General features: G+C 37.9%; 1 protein-coding gene across 1 annotated transcript in view; it reads right to left on the bottom strand.

Annotated features, from left to right (window-relative positions):
- TRPC3 (transient receptor potential cation channel subfamily C member 3) overlaps positions 1-21,413 on the bottom strand; it is a 77,337-nt gene that overhangs the window by 9,036 nt on the left and 46,888 nt on the right. The window contains exons 8-10 of the mRNA XM_032632672.1: positions 21,055-21,250; positions 19,542-19,751; positions 15,950-16,033 (exon numbers count right to left, since the gene is read on the bottom strand). Coding sequence (XP_032488563.1) covers positions 15,950-16,033; positions 19,542-19,751; positions 21,055-21,250 — 490 coding nt within the window. The remainder of the gene's footprint in view (positions 1-15,949; positions 16,034-19,541; positions 19,752-21,054; positions 21,251-21,413) is intronic.

Genomic DNA, 21,413 nt, shown 5'->3' with positions numbered 1-21,413 from the left:
AATGACCAACAAATGTATGAAAAGATGTTCAATCTCATTGGTAATCAGAGAAGAGTACGTTTAAAAAATTAATACCAATTCACACATAAACGTTTGGCAAACAGTTTTTCTTTTGAAAAAAATTCAAACGCACAGAAAAGTTGAAAGTAAAATAAAGTGACTTCAGACTTTTCACCTTGATTCACGAATGTTAGAAATTTGCCACATCTGCTTTATCTTGCTCCCTGTGTCTATTATGATTATATTGCTAAAGCATTTGAAAATAATTTTCAGACATCATGTCATTTTAACCCTAAATATTTCCATGAGTATCTTCTAAGAATGTTCTCTTATATAACCATGCTACAATGATCAAACTTTAGAAAAATTAACATGGATCAAACTGTCTAATACATAATCTATATTCTGTCTCATTTTCCCAATCAAGGATCACATGTTGCTTTTAGATGTCATGTATCTTCAGTCTCCTTTAATCTGGAACAGCTCCTTGGCCTTTCCTTGTCTTTCATGATGCTGACGTTTTTGAAGTACAAAGGGAAGTTGTTTTGTAGTTTGCAAAATTTAAAAATTCTGATAATACCAAGTTCTTGTGAGAACATTGGGAAACTCTTATACCCTGTTACTGGAAATAGAAATTGATATTACCACTCCCAGGTACACAACCTGGAAAAACACTTACAAATGTGCAAAAGGAGACATTTACTAGAATGTTCAATACAGCATTATTTATAATAGGCAAAAATGGAAAATAAGCTAAATTTTCATCAACAGAGGAATAAAGAAAAATTGTGTATTCATACAATGGGATATTATAGAGCAGTTAGAATGAAAAACAAGACACATGTGTATCAATATAGATAATTCTCAAAAATATGAAGATAAGTGAAAAAACCAGAATATGTAATGTTATTTATATATATTTCAAAACCACATAAAACTAGTATCAATACATAATGGTATGAATATACTTATGTAAATAATAAAGTATACGTGGGAAGAACATACAAGAACTTCAAGATAGTGAAGATCGCTGGGGAGGGATGAAAGTCAATGTAATAGAGTAAGGGTATTTTAGTTGTATCAAAATTTCCTTACAAAAAAGATCTGAAAAGAATATGGCAAAATGTTAATATTTATTAAAGTAAGATGGTAGTGACACAGATGTCCAACAGGACATTTTGTGATACCTTTCTGTGTTTGAAATAGTCCATAATCAAAATTTAAAATCTAATAAAATAAAAACAATTAAAATACTCTTATAAATAGGTTTTTAATGCTGCCTAGCAAATCGATGTGCCTCGCTAGCCTGGGCATTCATTCCATCTTCAGTAGCCAACAGTCATTCAGTCATGATAAACAAATATTTTTCACTTTTACAAACAAAGCTGTAAAAACTTCATGTTGTAGAGAAACTGAGAATAACTCAGGGCTTATAAGGGTCTTATTTAGTATCATTCAGAAGTGCATTATTTAGAAATACTATCTCCAGAAAAAATGAAACTTCTAAAAATTTAAGTGAGGCAGAAGTTTGGAGTCAAAAACCAATGAATTTGAGGGGCTTCCCTGGTGGCGCAGTGGTTGAGAGTCCGCCTGCCAATGCAGGGGACACGGGTTCGTGCCCCGGTCCAGGAGGATCCCACATGCCGCGGAGTGGCTGGGCCTGTGAGCCATGGCTGCTAAGCCTGCGCGTCCGGAGCCTGTGCTCCACAATGGGAAAGGCCACAACACTGAGAGGCCCGCGTACCGCAAAAAAACAAAAAACTATGAATTTGAATGTAGGCCTTTATTTACTAGCTGAGTGAATTAAAGGTGCTTAAACTCTTTAAGCTTCCATTTCCTCATTTATAAAATGGGGGTAATAAAACTCAACTAATAAGTTGTACAGATTAAATAATCAAATGCATGTAAAAAGCATAGTTCCTGCTTAGAAAAGGACAGCTCTTGTTGGTATTATTTATAAAGTTTGAGGACTAAGATACTGCTACCCATATTCCCTAGTATAATACTCTAAAACATTTATGTAACATTATTCAAAGCCACACTTAGAAAGTCTATGAAAACTTACATTTACCGCCAGAAGGGACAATAACAGGAAAATAAAATATTTTAAACATTCATATAGTGTTCAAGTTCCTTAGAAATATCCTGAACAAAACTATTCAGATTAAATTCCCTCATTGAAGAGAAAAGAAGAAGGCATATTCATCTCCATTTCATCTTTAACCCGCAGGGAAAATTGTAGTTATAGGCTTAAATTTTTCCCTTCTAAATTTGATGTGTTTTAAGCTTTCCATGCATCCCACAAAAATGTTCACCTTAATATTTATAGCTTAAATGTACTTTTCTACCACTGCACCAAGTTGGAGTCTCTCTAAAAGGCAAGAAGACACCTGCTATTGGGCTGAAACCAGTTTCCCCACATATGACACTACCTGGTAATTGTCCATCCCTTAGTTCATGTTGGAAAGATAACTGATGTGAATTCCAAAATGATTTGCAGCTCAAAGAAAGTGCAAAGTTTAGCCATTTCCATTCTATTAGGTAGCTTGTCTGGTGAACCCAAGGCAGTATTGTATAGCAGTTGAGAAAGTGGGCTACAAGGACAAATAGCTTGGATTCGAGTGTGTTTTGAGTTATTTACAAGCAATCAAATCTTGGTGACAATCTGTGTAGTGGAAATGTTAGCATCTATCTTGTAAAAGATAATACAAGTTAATTACATAGAAGGTGCTCAATTAATGTAACTATTATTCCTTATTATCATTTATGTTTCTTTTATAAAGAAAAATTTGATTAACCCATCTTAATAATGCTGGTACTGTAGGCAAAGATCATGAAACTTGTGAGTAATAAGTAAAAGTATCATTTAAAATATTATCTTTACCTCAATTTCTGATGGATTCTTTAATCAAAGCCAGTACCACAAATTAAATCAATCAATAACAGAATCATCTTCTTTCCCTCTTTGTCAAATTGCTAACTAATGCAACAGAAGTCTATAAATTAACTTCCATATTCCACAGACTTCCAGAAATTATCCATATTTCTCAATATGAGTATGTGAGTCACTGTTTAAGGAAGACATTGTAATATTATTGAGTGGACTACGGATTTCCTCTATCCAAGGTGTGGAAAGCTTGGTCCTAGTTACCTCAAACATTATCTCTTGCAAACAAATCCAAGTTCATTTCTCAGCCCTCCATTAAGACTGGGAGAAGGAATGAGATTTGGATGGTTGCATATGTGTGTATGCCCTGCCTTTCCAAAAAGCATCAAAGCTTTTCTTTTCACTTGCTTATTTTCTACTGATTTAAATTCAACTAACAATTGTTAAGTAATCTATCAGATACTTTTACATTTATTTCCTCATTTACTCCTACAGAGAAGCCAAATTTGACTAACATCGGTAGATTCTATAATCTGAATTTTAGCAACCTATAAAGTGTGACTATAAGGTAATAAGATTCATTTGGACAAACACAAAGAACTTGGAAGTAGAGAGCAGAATTTTAGGGAGGGGAGGGTCCCTGGAAATCATGTGTTTTTCATTTTTTCATACCACTCATTGTGACATACATACCCTGACAGATCACCATTGCACAGCCTCTGAATAAACATCTGTGATTCAGACCCTGCTACTTTTTCCAGACAGTTGGTTTGGTCTATTTTTGGACAATTGTAGCTGTTAAAAAATTCCTTTGTATTGAGCCAAAATCTGCTTCATTGTACTTTCTAACTACTGGTCCAAGTTTTGTTCTTTGGAGAAACAGAGAATAGATTTCTGTCTTCTTCTACTTGATCAGCTTTCAAATATTTTCCTCCTCTGGGTTTCCCTGGGTTCCCATACCATTTTATTTATATCTCACTTATACCACATAGCCATATCCCAAGGTTGTATTCACCTACTTTTTTCTTTCCTTCCCTTCCTTCCACCTCCATGCTGCCCTTCCACTCCAGTGGAGAGATCCTTGAAGCCATGGACTGTATATTTGTAGTCTTACAACCTAAGACCATGCATAACAGAGGATATCCTGAATGTGCCATGAAGCTTAAGGTGAATTCCTCATATTACCATGTACTTCCAGTAAAATCAAGACTACATGAATTAGATCAGAGACCATCATGTGGGCCGCAGACAGTCTAACACTATCTGAGCCAGAGGTGTTCCCAAGCCAAAGAAGGTTGTTAAAGCAGAGCTGCCACAGAAGAGAGCAGAGAGGTAAGATAAGCCCAGCTTTTGTGGAGGCTTACAATATATTCTCATTTCTCAAGGTCATATTAGCATACCTATGTACTTTTAACTTGAATTAACACAGGTATTCATGAGCAGAATTCAATCATAGCTATCCCTCCAAGTCTTTATGTTCTACAGAAAAATCATTCCCAGTTTTTCAAAAAAATTCTTTATATACATAAAAATTACCTCTGCATGCTCATAATAATTAATGTTAATATAAATAATACTGCCATTGATTAAGGCACCTAAAAATTTTTCCTTTGTTGCCCTTTGAGACACATCTGAATCTCTGTCTTTGAAGTAATTGTCATGGAGAGGAAACATTCATTTGAATGTAAAACATGTAAGATGATGACCTGATTGGTGATGGCCACATATTTTTTGAAGGTGGATGTAACTACTTTTTTTTGCCGAGCCCTGCAGCTTGTGGGATCCTAGTTCCCCAACCAGGGATCAAACTTGTGCCCCCTGCAGTGGAAGCGCAGAATCTTAACCACTGAACCTCCAGGGAAGTCCCAGGATGTAACTATTTTTGAAAAAATGTGAAGTCAGATGGCACTGTTTTGTTAATAAGGTGAATGATTAGCTGAGTTCAGGACTGAGAAAGTAACAAAGCACTTTTTTGTGTCTTATAAACTAATTATAGACGTAACTCTTTAGAGATATTCCAAAAATATTCTGATCTGTGATATAAACCATTAGAATTAGTGTATTCCAAAGGTCACCCCTTTGAAGGAAAAATCCCCATTTAGTAGATTAAGATTTGGAATTTCTTTAAGGTAAATCACATAATCACACTACATGAAACAAAAATTCATAACAAATCAAGTTTTATCACTCATGGAGTTCATAACAGGTAGATTTTTATCTAAATGTAATCAAGACATTTATATGAAGTTTGGTGTATATATAGCTGATTGAGACTTTTTCCCTCAGTTTCTCTTTTTCTGCTATCACTTTTGGGGAGCTACAGAAGACTATGCCACAGGCGCAGGGAATTCTTCTCTTTAGAAAATACGAAATATACAGGATTCTGGAGTCTCTAGGCATTTAGCAAGGATCATCTCATGCGGAGGCATAGCCATTTTCAATTTACCAATATACTTAGCAGTTTCTCCACTTCTTCTAAATCACTCAAAAGCAATAAGGAGAATAGGAACAGAAACACAACTCCCTCATTAATGAGACTTAGAGGAATCCATATTCTTTTTTAGAAAGGTTATATGTAAAGGTCAAATGGGGATATGGAGAAATGCCAAGAGCAGACATCCATGGCTGAGAATGTCCTTGACCTTTTGATACAAAGGCTACAGAAGCTTAGAATTATAGGGCTGAAGGAGAAATTATAAAGAAAAGCCATAATTGCTAGAAGTACTTTGTGAGTGAGGTGGAGAGGGAGAGTCTGCCTTGTGAACAATCCTGCAGTGCTATTTTTGACAAGAGATAATAAAGAATAAGTTGAACTCACATATACAATGCTGTGCCTAAAGGCAAATTCCTACTAGCCGGGGATGGGGGCCCTGGAATTCACTGGCCCCACTCCAACCTCCTGAAAGCAGCTGGTCCGAGAAGAACTTACTTCATTCAAAACTGAGTAATAGTCAGTGAGGAATCTATAAAACATATATACTAAGACAGTCCAAGAAAAAAGGAAACTAACAAATAGCAAATAGAGAACACTCACTAGAAAAATGCTAAAGAAGAGATGAAAACACATAATGCCATTATTGAAACATAATCTTTTAAAAATAGGGACCAATCATGTCTTCAAAATAAGAGCACAAGGAAAATACGGTAAGTCAAAGTAGGAAATGATATATAAGTTGGAAAATCTCAAGAAGAGGAGGAAGAAAAAAATTAAATCATCACAGAAATGAAAGATATATTTGAAGCAGCACATATGAAGATAGACAGGAATAAAAGACAGGATGGGAAAAAAAGGAGCCAAAGAGAGAAATGGATGAAAAATTCAAAAGGAATAGAGAAAAAAAGATTCAGCAGGCATCTAATCGGTATCTCTGAAGATGAGACCTCAAATAATGGAACAGAAAAAATATTTCAAGGTATAATTCAAGGAAATTATTCAGAAATAAAAGAAGACTTGAATGTACAATTTGAAAGGACATACTCCATGCTAGGAAAAATTCATGTAGATCCACCTACAGAACAATCAATTGCAAGTTATTGGATTCAAAAGATAAACAAAGAAAATTTGGGCATTCAAATCAAAATCTCAGGTCAACTCTATGAGAAAAATAATCAGGCTGGCCTCAAACTTTTCCATATCAACATTCCATTCTAGGAGCAGTGGAGCAATGTTTACAAATACATCAAGAAAATAAAGTCATATCTAAGAATTTTACAGCTAGTTAATATGAATATATAGAAAATAGGAAACAGTTTAGGACATGAAATAACTCAGAGAACGTAGTTCCCATGAGCTCTTTTTTTTTTTTTTTTTTTTCCGGTACGCGGGCCTCTCACTGTTGTGGCCTCTCCCGTTGCGGAGCGCAGGCTCAGCAGCCATGGCTCACGGGCCCAGCTGCTCCAGAGCATGTGGGATCTTCCCGGACTGGGGCACGAACCCATGTCCCCTGCATCGGCAGGCAGACTCTCAACTACTGAGCCACCAGGGAAGCCCCGCCATGAGCTCTTTTTGAAGAAACTGGAGGAAGACAAACTTTACCTGACAAAGAGATTAATGGAAAATTAAGGCCAAAAGACTGGTGGTGAGTACTGACTGTTTAGCTGTGGGACTAAAACTAAAACAAATGTGAATTATAATCTTACAAGGTAGTGAAGGGGATCAGAAAATATCACCCTCAAATATATCACTTTGACATAGGATTACTTTGAGCTGAAGGCAATTAAGAAGCAGAAGACACAGAAGGAGCTCACTGCCTTCCTCCCAACTGCCCAAGAACAGGACATAAATTTCCCTTTGTGAAGGTCTTCCCCCTCCCCTCTCCCATACCAAGAGGAAGAGAAACAAGCATCACCACTAGAAACAGAAAGTTGGCTCAGAGATGGTTCTGCACAAACACAAACCTTACTACAGTAACCCTAATCTTCCATTAATTTCCCCATATATATACTCACGTTCCCACAATTTACCACCCCTGGGAGCCCAAAGACATCCTCTTTCCTTTGTTTTGTCACTTCTCCACAATTCATTGCCCTTTTAGGATGATATATAAGCCTCAATTTCTAACTACCCCTTTGAGTTACTCATCACAAAATTCTTCCATGTGTTTGCACTTTGCATGCATAAATAAACTCCGTTGTTTTTTTCTTTTGTTAATCTGCCTTTTGTTAGTTTAATTCACAGGCCCCAGCTACAGAACCTAATGGGTAGAGGAAAGGTTTTTTTGTTCCACCCCTACAATTCTAATGATTTAACTAGCAAAAGCTGGGAGGAGGAGGGGAAAAATGGTGAAAGATAAAATAAATATACTGATTTTTTCTTATTTTATAGCTGGAGGGTCAAAAGATAAAACTTGAAACTTATAAATCAAATAACAGATATAAGTATGTGTAAAGCACCAAGACAAATAATATAATCCACTTTGGCAGAGACTGCCAATTCTCTTCCCTGGTTTTTTAGTTCAGCACACGGCCACTAGGAATTAAGAATTATTTTGTAGCCTCCATTGCAGACATGCTGTTTGTGTAACTTTACAGAAGTTCCTTACAAGAAGGAGGCATCTTTCTTCCCTATCACTGTCTGACTATATTTTGGAATGCAGATATAATAGTCAGAGTTCCAGTAGCTTTCTTGGACTGTAAGATCATGTTAGAATGAAAGCCAATCATGACAGAGTAATATTATAGAAACAGCCTGGGACCCTGACAGTGGTGGGTACCATACCAGCCCTGGAATGACCACCTCCAGAATTCTTGAAGAGAAGAGAGAAACACATTTCTATGTTCTTTCAGGTATTAGTGGTTGGTGTTTGGTGGTTCTGTGTGATCTGCACCACTTAATCCTAATTAATATGAACACTCTGAGGACTACTTTAAAATGATACTGGGTACATGAATGAAGATCTGAACAAATGGAAAGGTGTGTCACATTCTTGAAAAGGAAGACACAACATTATAAAAATGTCAATTCTTCTTAAGTTAACACAATCTGTAAATTACCAACAGAATATTTTGCAAATTATACAAGCTGACTCTAAAGTTTAAGGAGAAAAATAAACAAGAAAGAATAACCAGGAAAATTATGCAAAATAATTTGAGTAAGAGTCTCTTCAAGTAAAAGTCTTGAAGTAAGGACATATGTATGTGTTTCTGTGTATTTTGTTTGATTTTGTTTTAAACTATAGTAATTAAAACAATGTGGTTCTATAGCATATTGAAAGCCCAGAAATAAATCTAAGTAGATATGGGAACTTAGTAAATGATAAAAGTGATATTTCAAATCAATAGAGAAGACAGATTATTCAACACACCCAGTTGTGTAATCATCTGGAAAAAAAATAAATTTGGATCCCCACCCACACATTGCATCAAACTATATTCTACACAGATCAAATATTATCATGTAAAAAGTGAAACAATTAGTGTACCAAGGAAAATATGGGTAAAACATTTCTTAAATATCCTCATATGGGAGAGGAGCTTTTGAAATAGGACACAAAATCTGAAGCCATAAACAATTTGTAAAATTGACTACACACAATTCTAAAAGGTTGGGAAAAAATACCCACAAATATTAAAAAGACACACAACAAACTGGGGGAAAAATTCTCAACTCCTATCACAGGTAAAGGGCTGATTTTCTTAAAAGAATTCTTAATTCTTAAAAGAATTCTTAATTCTTAAAAGAATTCTTCCTAATTTATAACAAAGAGCCCATCAAGAAAAGCAAATAAATATTGGGTCTTAAACATAGAAAACTAAGCCTAAAAAGATGGTCAAATTCATTCATTACAAAGAATGCAAAGTAAAATGTGACACTGTGGTATCATTTTCACCTATCAATTTGGACAAGACAAAAACCTTTGGTAACATACTATTGGTAAATTAAGGAGGAAATGGGCACTCTTGTACGTTTATTGTTAAGAATATAAACTGGGCTCAGACGCCGGCCGAAGCTCCCAATGGTGCACTCCGGAGCAGAGAAGGTGAGTGCCCAGTGCCCCACATGACTCAGACCCCACACCCGGCCCTCAGGTGACTGCACCTGACTGGGAAGCCCCTGACAGGAGGCCACCGCTCAGGCGACTCTGGGACCTGAGGAAAGGAGCCCCAGGACAGGACGCCCGGCCCTCAGGTGACTCTGGGACAGGACGGCTGCCCGAGGAGTGAACTTCCATTTTGGAGAGGGGCCCACGTGTGAGGGAATAGCAGATGGTCTCTATCAGCTGAGGGCTTGAGATCAACAACCAAAAGGAAGCGAATTCCAACAACAGCCATGTGCCTGCTAGAGGACCTGGAGCCATAAATGAGTCTCCAGCCCTGACCAGCAGCTCCCGTGCAGCCTCCTGTGTGAGGCCCCGAGCAGAGGACCCAGCTCACCTGCACAGGTACCCACAAAGAAATGGTATCCTAGCAAAATGAGGCAGGAGCAAAAGAGTTGAACATGTGTGAAAAGGAAAGTGACTCATAGTCCATTCAGTCTAGTATAAAATGGGAAAATTGTTACAATCATTTGAAGACCCAAGGGAATGATAAAAGGCACACTATCAATAGACAATTGTTTACTCATGAGAAACTGCTACCGTGTAGGGGAAGGATAATAAACCTGACTTGGTCATCTAGGAGCACTCAAGTACTTCCACCCAACCTTGGACAGAGTTAAAGACAGCTTCTTTGTGGCTGGCAGAGAAAACCAAGCAGCTTCGCTGGCGAGAGGATTCTAAGGGAGGAGGAGAAGGAGAGTAGCAGGAAGGAAAACAGACATCAAGAGGGTCTTGGTGCTCTGGCCTGGTGTCAAGCCTGAGCCTCTAAGGTGGAAGAGCTGAGTTCAGGACATTGGACCACCAGAGACCTTCCAGCCCCATGTAAGGTCAACTGGCGAGAGCTCTATAAAGAGACCTCCGTCTCAACACTAAGACCCAGCTCCACTGAACGGCCAGCAAACTCCAGTGCTGGATGCCCCATGCCAAACAACTAGCAGGGCAGGAACACAACACCACCCATTAGCAGAGAGGCTGCCTAAATTAATACTAAGTTCACAGACGCCCAAAACACACCACCAGACGTGGATCTGCCCACCAGAAAGACAAGATCCAGCCCCACCCACCAGAACACAGGAACCAGTCCCTTCCACCAGGAAGCCTAGACAAGCCACTGAACCAACCTTAGCCACTGGGGGCAGACACCAAAAACAATGGGAACTATGAACCTGCAGCCTGTGAAAAGGAGCCCCCAAACACAGCAAGTTAAGCAAAATGGAAAGACAGAGAAATATGCAGCAGATGAAGGAGCAAGGTAAAAACCCACCAGACCAAACAAATGAAGAGGAAACAAGCAGTCTACCTGAAAAAGAATTCAGAGCAATGATAGTAAAGATGATCCAAAATCTTGAAAGTAGAATGGAGAAAATACAAGAAATGTTTAATAAGGACCTAGAAGAACTAAAGAGAAAACATACAATGATGAAGAACAAAATATATTAAATTTAAAATTCTCTAGAAGGAATCAATAGCAGAATAACTGGGGCAGAAGAACGGATAAGTGACCTGGAAGATAAAATAGTGGAAATAACTACCACAGAGCATGATAAAGAAAAAAGAATGAAAAGAATTGAGGACAGTCTCAGAGACCTCTGGGACAACATTAAAGGTACCAACACTTGAATTATAGGGGTCCCAGAAGAAGAGAAAAAGAAAGGGTCTGAGAAAATATTTGAAGAGATTATAGTTGAAAACTTCCCTAACATGGGAAAGGAAATAGTTAATCAAGTCCAGGAAGCACAGAGAGTCCCATAGAGGATAAATCCAAGGAGAAACACGCCAAGGCACATATTAACCAAACTATCAAAAATTAAATACAAAAAAAAAATACTAAAAGCAGCAAGGGAAAAGTGACAAATAACGTACAAGGGAATCCCCATAAGGTTAACAGCTGATCTTTCAGCAGAAACTCTGCAAGCCAGAAGGGAGTGGCAGGACATATTTAAAGTGATGAAAGGGAAAAACCTACAACCAAGATTACTCTTCCCAGCAAGGATCTCATTCAGATTTGATGGGTAAATTAAAACCTTTACAGACAAGCAAAAGTTAAGAGAAATTGGCACCACCGAACTAGCTTTACAACAAAGGCTAAAGGAACTTCTCTAGGCAGGAAACACAAGAGAAGGAAAAGACCTACAGAAACAAACCCGAAACAATTAAGAAAATGGTAATAGGAACATACATGTTGATAATTACCTTAAATGTAAATGGGTTAAATGCTCCCACCAAAAGACATAGACTGGCTGAATGGATACAGAAACAAGACCCGTATATATGCTGTCTACAAGAGACCCACTTCAGATGTAAAGACACATACAGACTGAAAGTGAGAGGATGGAAAAAGATATTCCATGCAAATGGAAATCAAAAGAAAGCTGGAGTAGCAATTCTCATATCAGACAAAATAGACTTTAAAATAAAGACTATTATAAGAGACAAAGATGGACACTACATAATGATCAAGGAATCTATCCAGGAAGAAGATATAACAATTGTAAATATTTATGCATCCAACATAGGAGCACCTCAATACATAAGGCAAATGCTAACAGCTATAAAAGGGGAAATTGACAGTAACACAATAATATCAGGGGACTTTAACACCCCACTTTCATCAATGGACAGATCATCCAAAATGAAAATAAATAAGGAAACACAAGCTTTAAATGACATATTAAACAAGATGGACTTAATTGATATTTATAGGACATTCCATCCCAAAACAACAGACTACACATTCTTCTCAAGTGCTCATGGAACATTCTCCGGGTTAGATCATATCTTGGATCAAAAATCAGGCCTTGGCAAACTTAAGAAATTTGACATTGTAAAAAGTATCTTTTCCGACCACAACACTATGACACTAGAAGATATCAATCACAGGAAAAAAGACTATAAAAAATACAAACACAGGGAGGTTAAACAATACACTACTAAATAACCAAGAGATCACTGAAGAAATCAAAGAGGAAATCAAAAAGTACCTAGAAACAAATGACAATGAAAACACCATGACCCAAAACCTATGGGATGCAGCAAAAGCAGTTCTAAGAGGGAAGTTTATAGCAATACAATCCTACCTCAAGAAACAAGAAACATCTCAAATAAACAACCTAACCTTACACCTAAAGCAATTAGAGAAACAAGAAGAAAAAAAAACACCGAAGTTAGCAGAAGGAAAGAAATCATAAAGATCAGAGCAGAAATAAATGAAAAAGAAATGAAGGAAACAATAGCAAAGATGAATAAAACTAAAAGCTGGTTCTTTGAGAAGATAAACAAAATTGATCAACCACTATCAAGACTCATTAAGAAAAAAGGGGAGAAGACTCAAATCAACAGAATTAGAAATGAAAAAGGAGTAACAGCTGACCATGCAGAAATACAAAGAATCATAAGGGATTACTACAAGCAACTATATTCCAATAAAATGTACAACCTGGAAGAAATGGACACATTCTTAGAAAAGCACCACCTTCCGAGACTGAACTAGGAAGAAATAGAAAATATAAACAGACCAATCACAAGCACTGAAATTGAAACTGTGATTTAAAATCTTCCAACAAACAAAAGCCCACGACCAGATGGCTTCACAGGCAAATTCTATCAAACATTTAGAGAAGAGCTAACACCTATCATTCTCAAACTCTTGCAAAATATAGCAGAGGGAGGAACACTCCCAAACTCATTCTACGAGGCCACCATCATCCTGATACCAAAACCAGACAAAGATGTCACAAAAAAACTACAGGCCAATATCACTGATGAACATAGATGCAAAAATCCTCAACAAAATACTGGAAAACAGAATTCAACAGCACATTAAAAGGATCATACACATCAAGTGGGGTTTATCCCAGGAATGCAAGGATTCTTTAATATATGCAAATCAATCAATGTGATACGTCATATTAACAAATTGAAGGAGAAAAATCATATTATCATCTCAATAGATACAGAAAAAGCTTTTGACAAAATTCAACACCCATTTATGATAAAAACTCTCCAGAAAGTAGGACAGAGGGAACTTACCTCAACATAATAAAGGCCATATATGACAAACCCACAGCCAACATCATTCTCAATGGTGAAAAAACTGAAACCCTTTCCTCTAAAATCAGGAACAAGGATGCCCGTTCTCATCACTATTATTCATCATAGTCTTGGAAGTTTTAGCCACAGCAATCAGAGAGGAAAAGAAGAAGTAAAGCTGTCACTGTTTGCAGATGACATGATATTATACATACAGAGTCCTAAAGATGCTATCAGTCTTAGAGGAAAACATAGGAAGAAAACTCTTTGACATAAATCACAGCAAGATCCTTTTTGACCTACCTCCTAGAGAAATGGAAATAAAAACCAAAATAAACAAATGGGACCTAATGAAACTTAAAAGCTTTTGCACAGCAAAGAAAACCATAAACAAGATGAAAAGACAACCCTCAGCATGGGAGAGAATATTTGCAAATGAAGCAACTGACAAAGGAGTAATCTCCAAAATATACAAGTAGTTCATGCAGCTCAATATCAAAAAAACAAACAACTTAATCCAAAAATAGGCAGAAGACCTAAACAGACATTTCTCCAAGAAGATATACACATTGCCAACAAACACATGAAAGGATGATCAGCATCACTGATTATTAGAGAAATGCAAATCAAAACTACAATGAAGTATCACCTCACAGCAGTCAGAATGGCCATCATCAAAAAATCTCCAAGCAATAAATGCTGGAGAGGGTGTGGAGAAAAGGGAACCCTCTTGCACTGTTGGTGGGAATGTAAATTGATACAGCTACTATGGAGAACAGTACGGAGGTTCCTTAAAAATCTAAAAGTAGAGCTACCATATGACCCAGCAATCCCACTACTGGGCATATACCCTGAGAAAACCATAATTCAAAAAGAGTCATGTACCACAATGTTCATTGCAACTCTATTTACAATAGCCAGGACATGGAAGCAACCTAAGTGTTCATCGACAGATGAATGGATAAAGAAGATGTGGCACATATATACAATGGAATATTACTCAGCCATAAAAAGAAACGAAATTGAGTTATTTGTAGTGAGGTGGATGGACCTCGAGTCTGTCCTACAGAGTGAAGTAAGTCAGAAAGAGGAAAACAAATACCGTATGCTAACACATATATATGGAATTTTTAAAAAAAAGGTTCTAAAAATGGTTCTAGGGGCAGGACAGGAATAAAGACGCAGATGTAGAGAAGGGACTTGAGGACACGGGGAGGGGGAAGGGTAAGATGGGACAAAGTGAGAGAGTAGTCTTGACATATATACACTACCAAATGTAAAATAGATAGCTAGTGGGAAGCAGCTGCATAGCACAGGGAGATCAGCTCGGTGCTTTGTGTCTACCTAGAGGGGTGGGATAGGGAGGCTGGGAGGGAGATGCAAGAGGGAGGGGATATGGGGATATATATATACATATAGCTGATTTTCTTTGTTATACAGCAGAAACTAACACACCATTGTAAAGCAGTTATACTCCAATAAAGATGTTAAAAAAAAAAGAACATAAATTGGTACAAGCTCTATCAAAATCAGTTTGATAATAGCTAAAAAATTTAAATGCACATATACTTTAACCAGACAATTCTATAGGCTTGCACGTTTCAAATATCATGTATAGAAGGTTACTTACTTGTATTGCTTGTAATAGCTAAATATTGGCGATATCCTGTATTTCCATCAATAGAAGGCTGATAAATTAAATACAACCATATAATGGGACATAACGTAACCATTACAAAGCAAGCCTTTGACAGTCAGTGTGCCCAGCAATTTTGCAGAATGTGCTGCTTCCAAGAAAATCATAGGAACAGGAGTACACCCGTTAATTGACATTACCATTCATTATAAATTCTTTGATCCTCATTCTCGTGATCTTGTACTCAACAGAAATCTAAAGATTTGGTAGTCAAAGTGATCAACCACCTGGGAAGGACTATACCCTCTTCTGAGTTGGAAAATAGTGTTGAAATGTCACATCCAAGATCAAAGGGCAACAGATATTTTAAAGTAGTACTGATGCAACAGTATAGCCTAAGATTCCATTTGAAAAACAGATTATCAGGAGAAATGTACCAGGTTTTTTTGTACTGTGAGAACATTATTTTCCTAATATAGCACATCTCCCACTGCTTTCTCCAGCTCAAGGTGTATGAAAGTGATCTTCGGAAATTGTGGCAACACTTTGCTTTCAATATCACAAAGGAACTCTTCTTCCTCAATCAAACAAACAAATAAACAAAACAATAGCAAGAAGAAGAAGAAGGAGAAGAGGAAGAACTTGGACTCTGATTTCTAAAGCGCCCTCTAACATACCATTTTCTCTGTTCCGTTCTATCCTCACAGCACATCTGAAGAACTGAAGGATATAATTCTACTCACTTTTCTCACACACACACACACACACACGCGCGTGCACGTGTGCACACACACACACATGAACACAGAGACATATGTGGAACTACATAGAGATAAAGAGATATGTCTAATGAATGCTTACCTGATAACGTGTTGGCGGATTGAGAATGCTGTTAAAACTGTGTGATTCAAAAACTCTTGAGTTAGACTGAGTGAAGAGGTTTAACTAGGAAAAAATACAATTAGCCTAGTAAATTAGAATACATTTATTTGGAAATCATAAATATAATCTACTTTATTCTCCCTGATACCTTTTCTGCAGTCAACATTTCCGAGGGACATTTTGTGGAAGCTGAGTTTTATGAATGACTTCATATATTTCCAAAGGCAAAAATTAATGTAAGCAACACGCTCACATTTATCAAAATGTTGGACAGATGTACTGTAATAGAACTGTTTAACTGAAAAAGTATTTTTAAAAGTTGTCTTGTGTTAAGCATAATTGTTCCTGGGGTCCTTGTACGCTGTATCAAAATGTCTTCATGGCATCTAGAAGGAGAACTTGCACAGAAGCAACTCTATCTGCTCCTGAGCCTGTGTTCCTCTCCTACACTTGAACAGACACACACTACAAGTTCAGAGGGTATAGGGTATCATTTGGTATTTTGTAATCCTAAAACATGAGCCAAAACAAAACGTCTTCCTAAGTATCTTGGAAGTACACTGTGCCAGGTTCAACACTTTGGAGAGAACTGGACTAAGGTATTTTGGCTTTTTTTCTTTTCTCTTTCTTTTTAAGGTTTAACTTTTGAGTGGGTAAGAACAGAATGCAAGAGGAGACTGTCGTTACTGTCTACCCTTCACGTATGTGAACAGGGCCTGCATCTTATTCACAGATAAGCTGCTACCTATACAGTGTGATTCAAAGGCAGGGCCCTTTATCCAAGAAAATGTATTCACTCCACCACCTGTCTTCCCACTATCATAACTTAGGAAGCGGTGGGACACTAGAAGGGAAGGAAGTGCCACTTATAGGTAAGGATCCTCCCGGTTTTGTCCTCTTTCGATTGTGGCAGGAGAAAACCTCAGCTAACAAAGTTAATTCTCCTATTTGCCACTAGAGGTCAGTCTCTGACTACTGACTGAGGTTAGAGGTAAACGTTAGATTGATTTCTTGAGGTTCCTTCCTGTCCTCTAAACAAGAAAAGCAGAAACATAATTTCTCCAAATGTTTACGAAATTCAGGACACAGAGAGTATCTATAAAGATTAATAAGATTAAAGAGATAAAAACAGCTCATGAACAATTTAAGAAATAAAATCAAAACAGCAGGGCTTCCCTGGTGGTGCAGTGGTTGAGAGTCTGCCTGCCGATGCAGGGGACACGGGTTCGTGCCCCGGTCCGGGAGGATCCCGCGTGCCGCGGAGCGGCTTGGCCCGTGGCCCGTGAGCCATGAGCCTGCGCGTCCGGAGCCTGTGCTCCGCAGAGGGAGAGGCCACAACAGTGAGAGGCCCACCTACCGCAAAAACAAAAAAAAAACGGCAGTTTTTTTTTTTTTTTTTTGGCCACACCATGCCACATGTGGGATTTTAGTTCCCGGACCAGGGATCAAACCTGTGCCCCCTGCAGTGGAAGCGCGGAGTCTTATCCACTGGACCACCAGGGAAGTCCCCAAATGGCAGTTTTTAACCAGATATGGGGAGACTAGGAAGCCAAGCAGCATGGCTCCTGAACGATCAGTGCTCAACCTTCTTCTGTTTCCAGCAACGTCTCTGAAGAAAGCTATTCTTCCTGCCGCTGTTGCAATACAGGCAGGAGAGGACACCCTAAACAGAACACATCTGCCCCCCTCACATCTCTGTGAGCAAGCTGGGTTTTTTTGTTTTTGTTTTTTTTTTTATAACAGGGTTCTAGGTAGCCACAGCCAACTTGAATGTGCTCCTCTTAACCTGTTAGTGTTTCTCCCCTTCTACATTATGACAGTATCAGGAATGAAGCCAAATGTCAGTGAAATCATTTGCCTACAGAAAGGAAACTTGAGGGTGTGAAGTGCTGGAGCTGTGAGTTCCCATGCTTGAACAGCTTCCCTTTTAAGTAATAAAGCCTCAGAGAATAATAATCAATCCCCAGAGAAACAAACTGCCTTCCAAACAAAGTCCATCTCAGCAGTAGCAGGAGCTGCCCAGGATGGCAGTTAGAACCCAACCCCTTTAAGACACCAGCTAAACTGCAGCTAAAGGCACAGCCCGTGGGGAGGAGGCGGGGCAGTAACCAAGCCAGAGCCACAGCTGCTGGGCAGGAGGCAGCCAGGTGCAGCAGAAAGAGTTAGACCTCTGAGGCCGGAAAACGCCAATTCCACGACTACCCCCACACTGGCTAGCTCTTGTGACCTTGCATAGGTGAGTTGTTTTAATGGCTTCAGTGGTCTTATCTATAAAATGGGAATAATAATACCTACCTCACAGCGTTGCATGAGGTTCAAATGTACGGCAGAGCACTTTGTAAACTGTGAATGAGGAAGGGCACTGATATTTGTTGAGGCTGGAATTTTGTGCCTCTCATATCCTCCTCACAATAACCCTGTGAAATTTTCTCTCTTTCAGGTGAGACAACTATGGCTTAGGGTAATGAAGTGATTTATCCATGTAACTTTCTAATAAGCCTTAAGCCAGAATTGAAACCCAGGTCTAATGCCAAGGCTCTCTTCCTTACATTATGCTGCTTCTCACAGTTACAGTGAGATATTATTTGAAATCGTAGCCAATCACTGTCTTGCAACCTAAGAGCCTTAAGAGCCCATATTCAGGTCAAACAAAGAAGGTTTAAAAGGCTACCTTCTTAAAGAGTAAAATGTAGAGTATTACAAATCTTGGAAATGCACATCTCTTTTAAAAAGTGAGAAATTAAATTGCACTAATCCTGTCTTTTTCCCCAGCATCAACTGAGAAAAAATATGTACTTTGTGGAGGTAACATTGCTATCTTGTGGGCTCCATTTTCACAACTTTTAGGCAAAATTATATTTTAATTTTGCTCCTGTCTGCTTCACTCCCTATTATTTGAGGTTCTGCCAATATCCTTCTGTCTCCTATACCAATTCTACCTCTGCAAATTAAGTTCCTGATTCCTGATACTAAAGAGCTAGCATGGAACTCATCTTTGTTAAAATACTTTGACTCAATTAGTATGACTCAAGAACAAACCATTCTTGATTATTTATAAAAGGGAGCATTTATGGTTAATATTTGGGGGTGCTCTTAAGCCTGTATCAAGTTTATGATATTAAAGGAAAAACGATTATTTAGCCCAATAAAGGGTTTCTACAAATAATAATATGTTGGTGGTGAACTATATATACAACCAAGAGAAAAATGTGAGGATAGAACTATTTAATTTCAGAATAACAATTGAGAAGCATGGCACACACACACAAAAAACAAAGTGTTTTCTAGCAATAGCTTTTCTGTTTACTTTTAACAAGTTAAAGAAGTTTTTTGTTTGTTTGTTTCTAATTTGGTAGTTTACATGTAATTCTGACCAAAAACAAGGCATAGACTAAGTGACTTCTTGATATATTATGAAGACATTAAGTATTAGTCTATGAAAGACTATGGAATGAACAGTTACTTTCAACATCTTCTAAGTTCACACATAAAAATTATTGAACAAACGTCAAAAGACAAGGAGAAAGACAAAACATTTATCTTCAGGTCTCAGTAAGCTTTTGATACCTACCCTGGACTTTGAGTTACCCATTCCCATTTCTATATCCTTCTGTAGCCTTCTCCTTCTGCATCTGGAAAAGTTAATGATCCGCATGATGAAATAAACAAATGACTTTGGACTAGGAACCAGACTGAAGGGTGGAGGTAATGTTTTTCCATCATCAAAATATGATAACCAAAGTTTTGAGCGAGCAAACTTCCATTCTACGTCACTGTCATCCTGTGTCACAAAAACAGAAAAAATATAACAACTGATTTTAAAAACTAAAAAGTCTAGTAATTGATTTCAGTAGGATCTTACAATGAACATACATTATGCTTTTGAAATACAAAAGTGGCATATAAACATTTATCTGCATATAATCTCTATAGGGCTATACAGTATCTAAGTAATATAATTTTCATGATATTTAAAATTTTTTTTCTCTTCCATATGCCTCTGTCTGTACCCACTGAAATTTAACCAGAATTTCCTGTCCCCTATCCAAAAAACAAAGCAGGGTCGAGGAAGGATGAAAAGATTAATTCCTCCCTCCCTCCCCACCCCCTCCAATTCTGCGTATTCAACAATTAGTTCTCCGTTCCCCTCCTCATCTACACCCATCCAAGCCAGGTTGTAGACACAGCATATTATAAAGGGCAAAGGAAAAGGACAGCAGCATTCAGATGAATTGCACTTTGGAGTTTATGTGTCTGCCATATGTACTCAAATGTCACATAAGGCCCTCAGTGGCCTGTGTCTGTCTTAATCTCCTTTTATCCTCAGTGCTGCCCCTGGTGGTGGGCATAAACATTCTAACTGGTAGGAAGAATGGAGAGAAGAAACGGAGCTGGTCCATGATTGGAAGAAGTTGGCTCAGTCATTTCACACTGCCCAGTCTGCCATTACTACACCCAAGCAGGTGTTCAGAGTACCAGTTTTCATCTCTGGAGGACCTAACTTCTGCTTTGAGAACACTATCTTATGTGTTTCTAAAACACAGATAGAGAGACTTGATGGACTTAAAAAACAGTAAAGAACTAAAGAGATACAGCATACTAAACTGGAGTACCTAAGAAAATATATATACAGTGATGAAGAAAGGCACCAAATCGAGCCCAATCCCAAACAAAAATAAAGTGATTTCTAGAATACTAAAAATTCTGACTAGATAAAGAACATCATCAAAGTTTACCAGGCACCTAGTAATTCCTCTACTGGGATCTTTCAGATGGTTGGCTGGCCAGCATAGGAGAGAATAATTTCCCTATGGCCAATACTTCTTCTAGACACTAATTCAGCAATATACCCTGAGAGAAGGCAGAGTGATGGTAAATTCATGAGGACCCTGCTGTGCTCCTAGAAGATACTAGAAGGTGTATTACCACCTATCCAGATGGAAAACACAGAGAAAGGCCCTGCTTTGGTCTAAGCCTCTCTGTTGACGAGATCAGGAGCTCCAGCACAGGGCACAAAAGCAGACACAGTGTGCTATTAGAACGAAATGGCAAGGACAGACACAGTGGGTAGGAAGCAGATTTACCTCAATTTCTTGATATGAGCTATTAATCATAGCAATGAGCATGTTGAGTAAAACAACCACCATAGTTACATTGTATATTCCATAAAGAACGTAGCCAATATTCTCTATGAATTTGTGATCATATTTGAGCACAACGGAAGTCACTTCAGACAATCCAAATATCGACCAAAACAAAGTCTTGAAACTTTCTTCTACACTGTTGAAAGAATAAGGTACAAAGTAAATAAATAAACAGTTTTCAGTACGAAAAAGTCAAAAGTAAGAACAAGTTAAGGTCTGAATACTGCACAGATGTAAAATGCTATTGTATTAAACTATCAACATAATACCCCGATCCTAACAATTTCGTTATAATATTT

Source organism: Phocoena sinus, chromosome 5 (genome assembly GCF_008692025.1).
Source record: "Phocoena sinus isolate mPhoSin1 chromosome 5, mPhoSin1.pri, whole genome shotgun sequence".
NCBI lineage: Eukaryota > Metazoa > Chordata > Mammalia > Artiodactyla > Phocoenidae > Phocoena > Phocoena sinus.
Note: the sequence above shows the minus strand (reverse complement) of the source record. Positions and strands in the feature narration are given on the sequence as shown.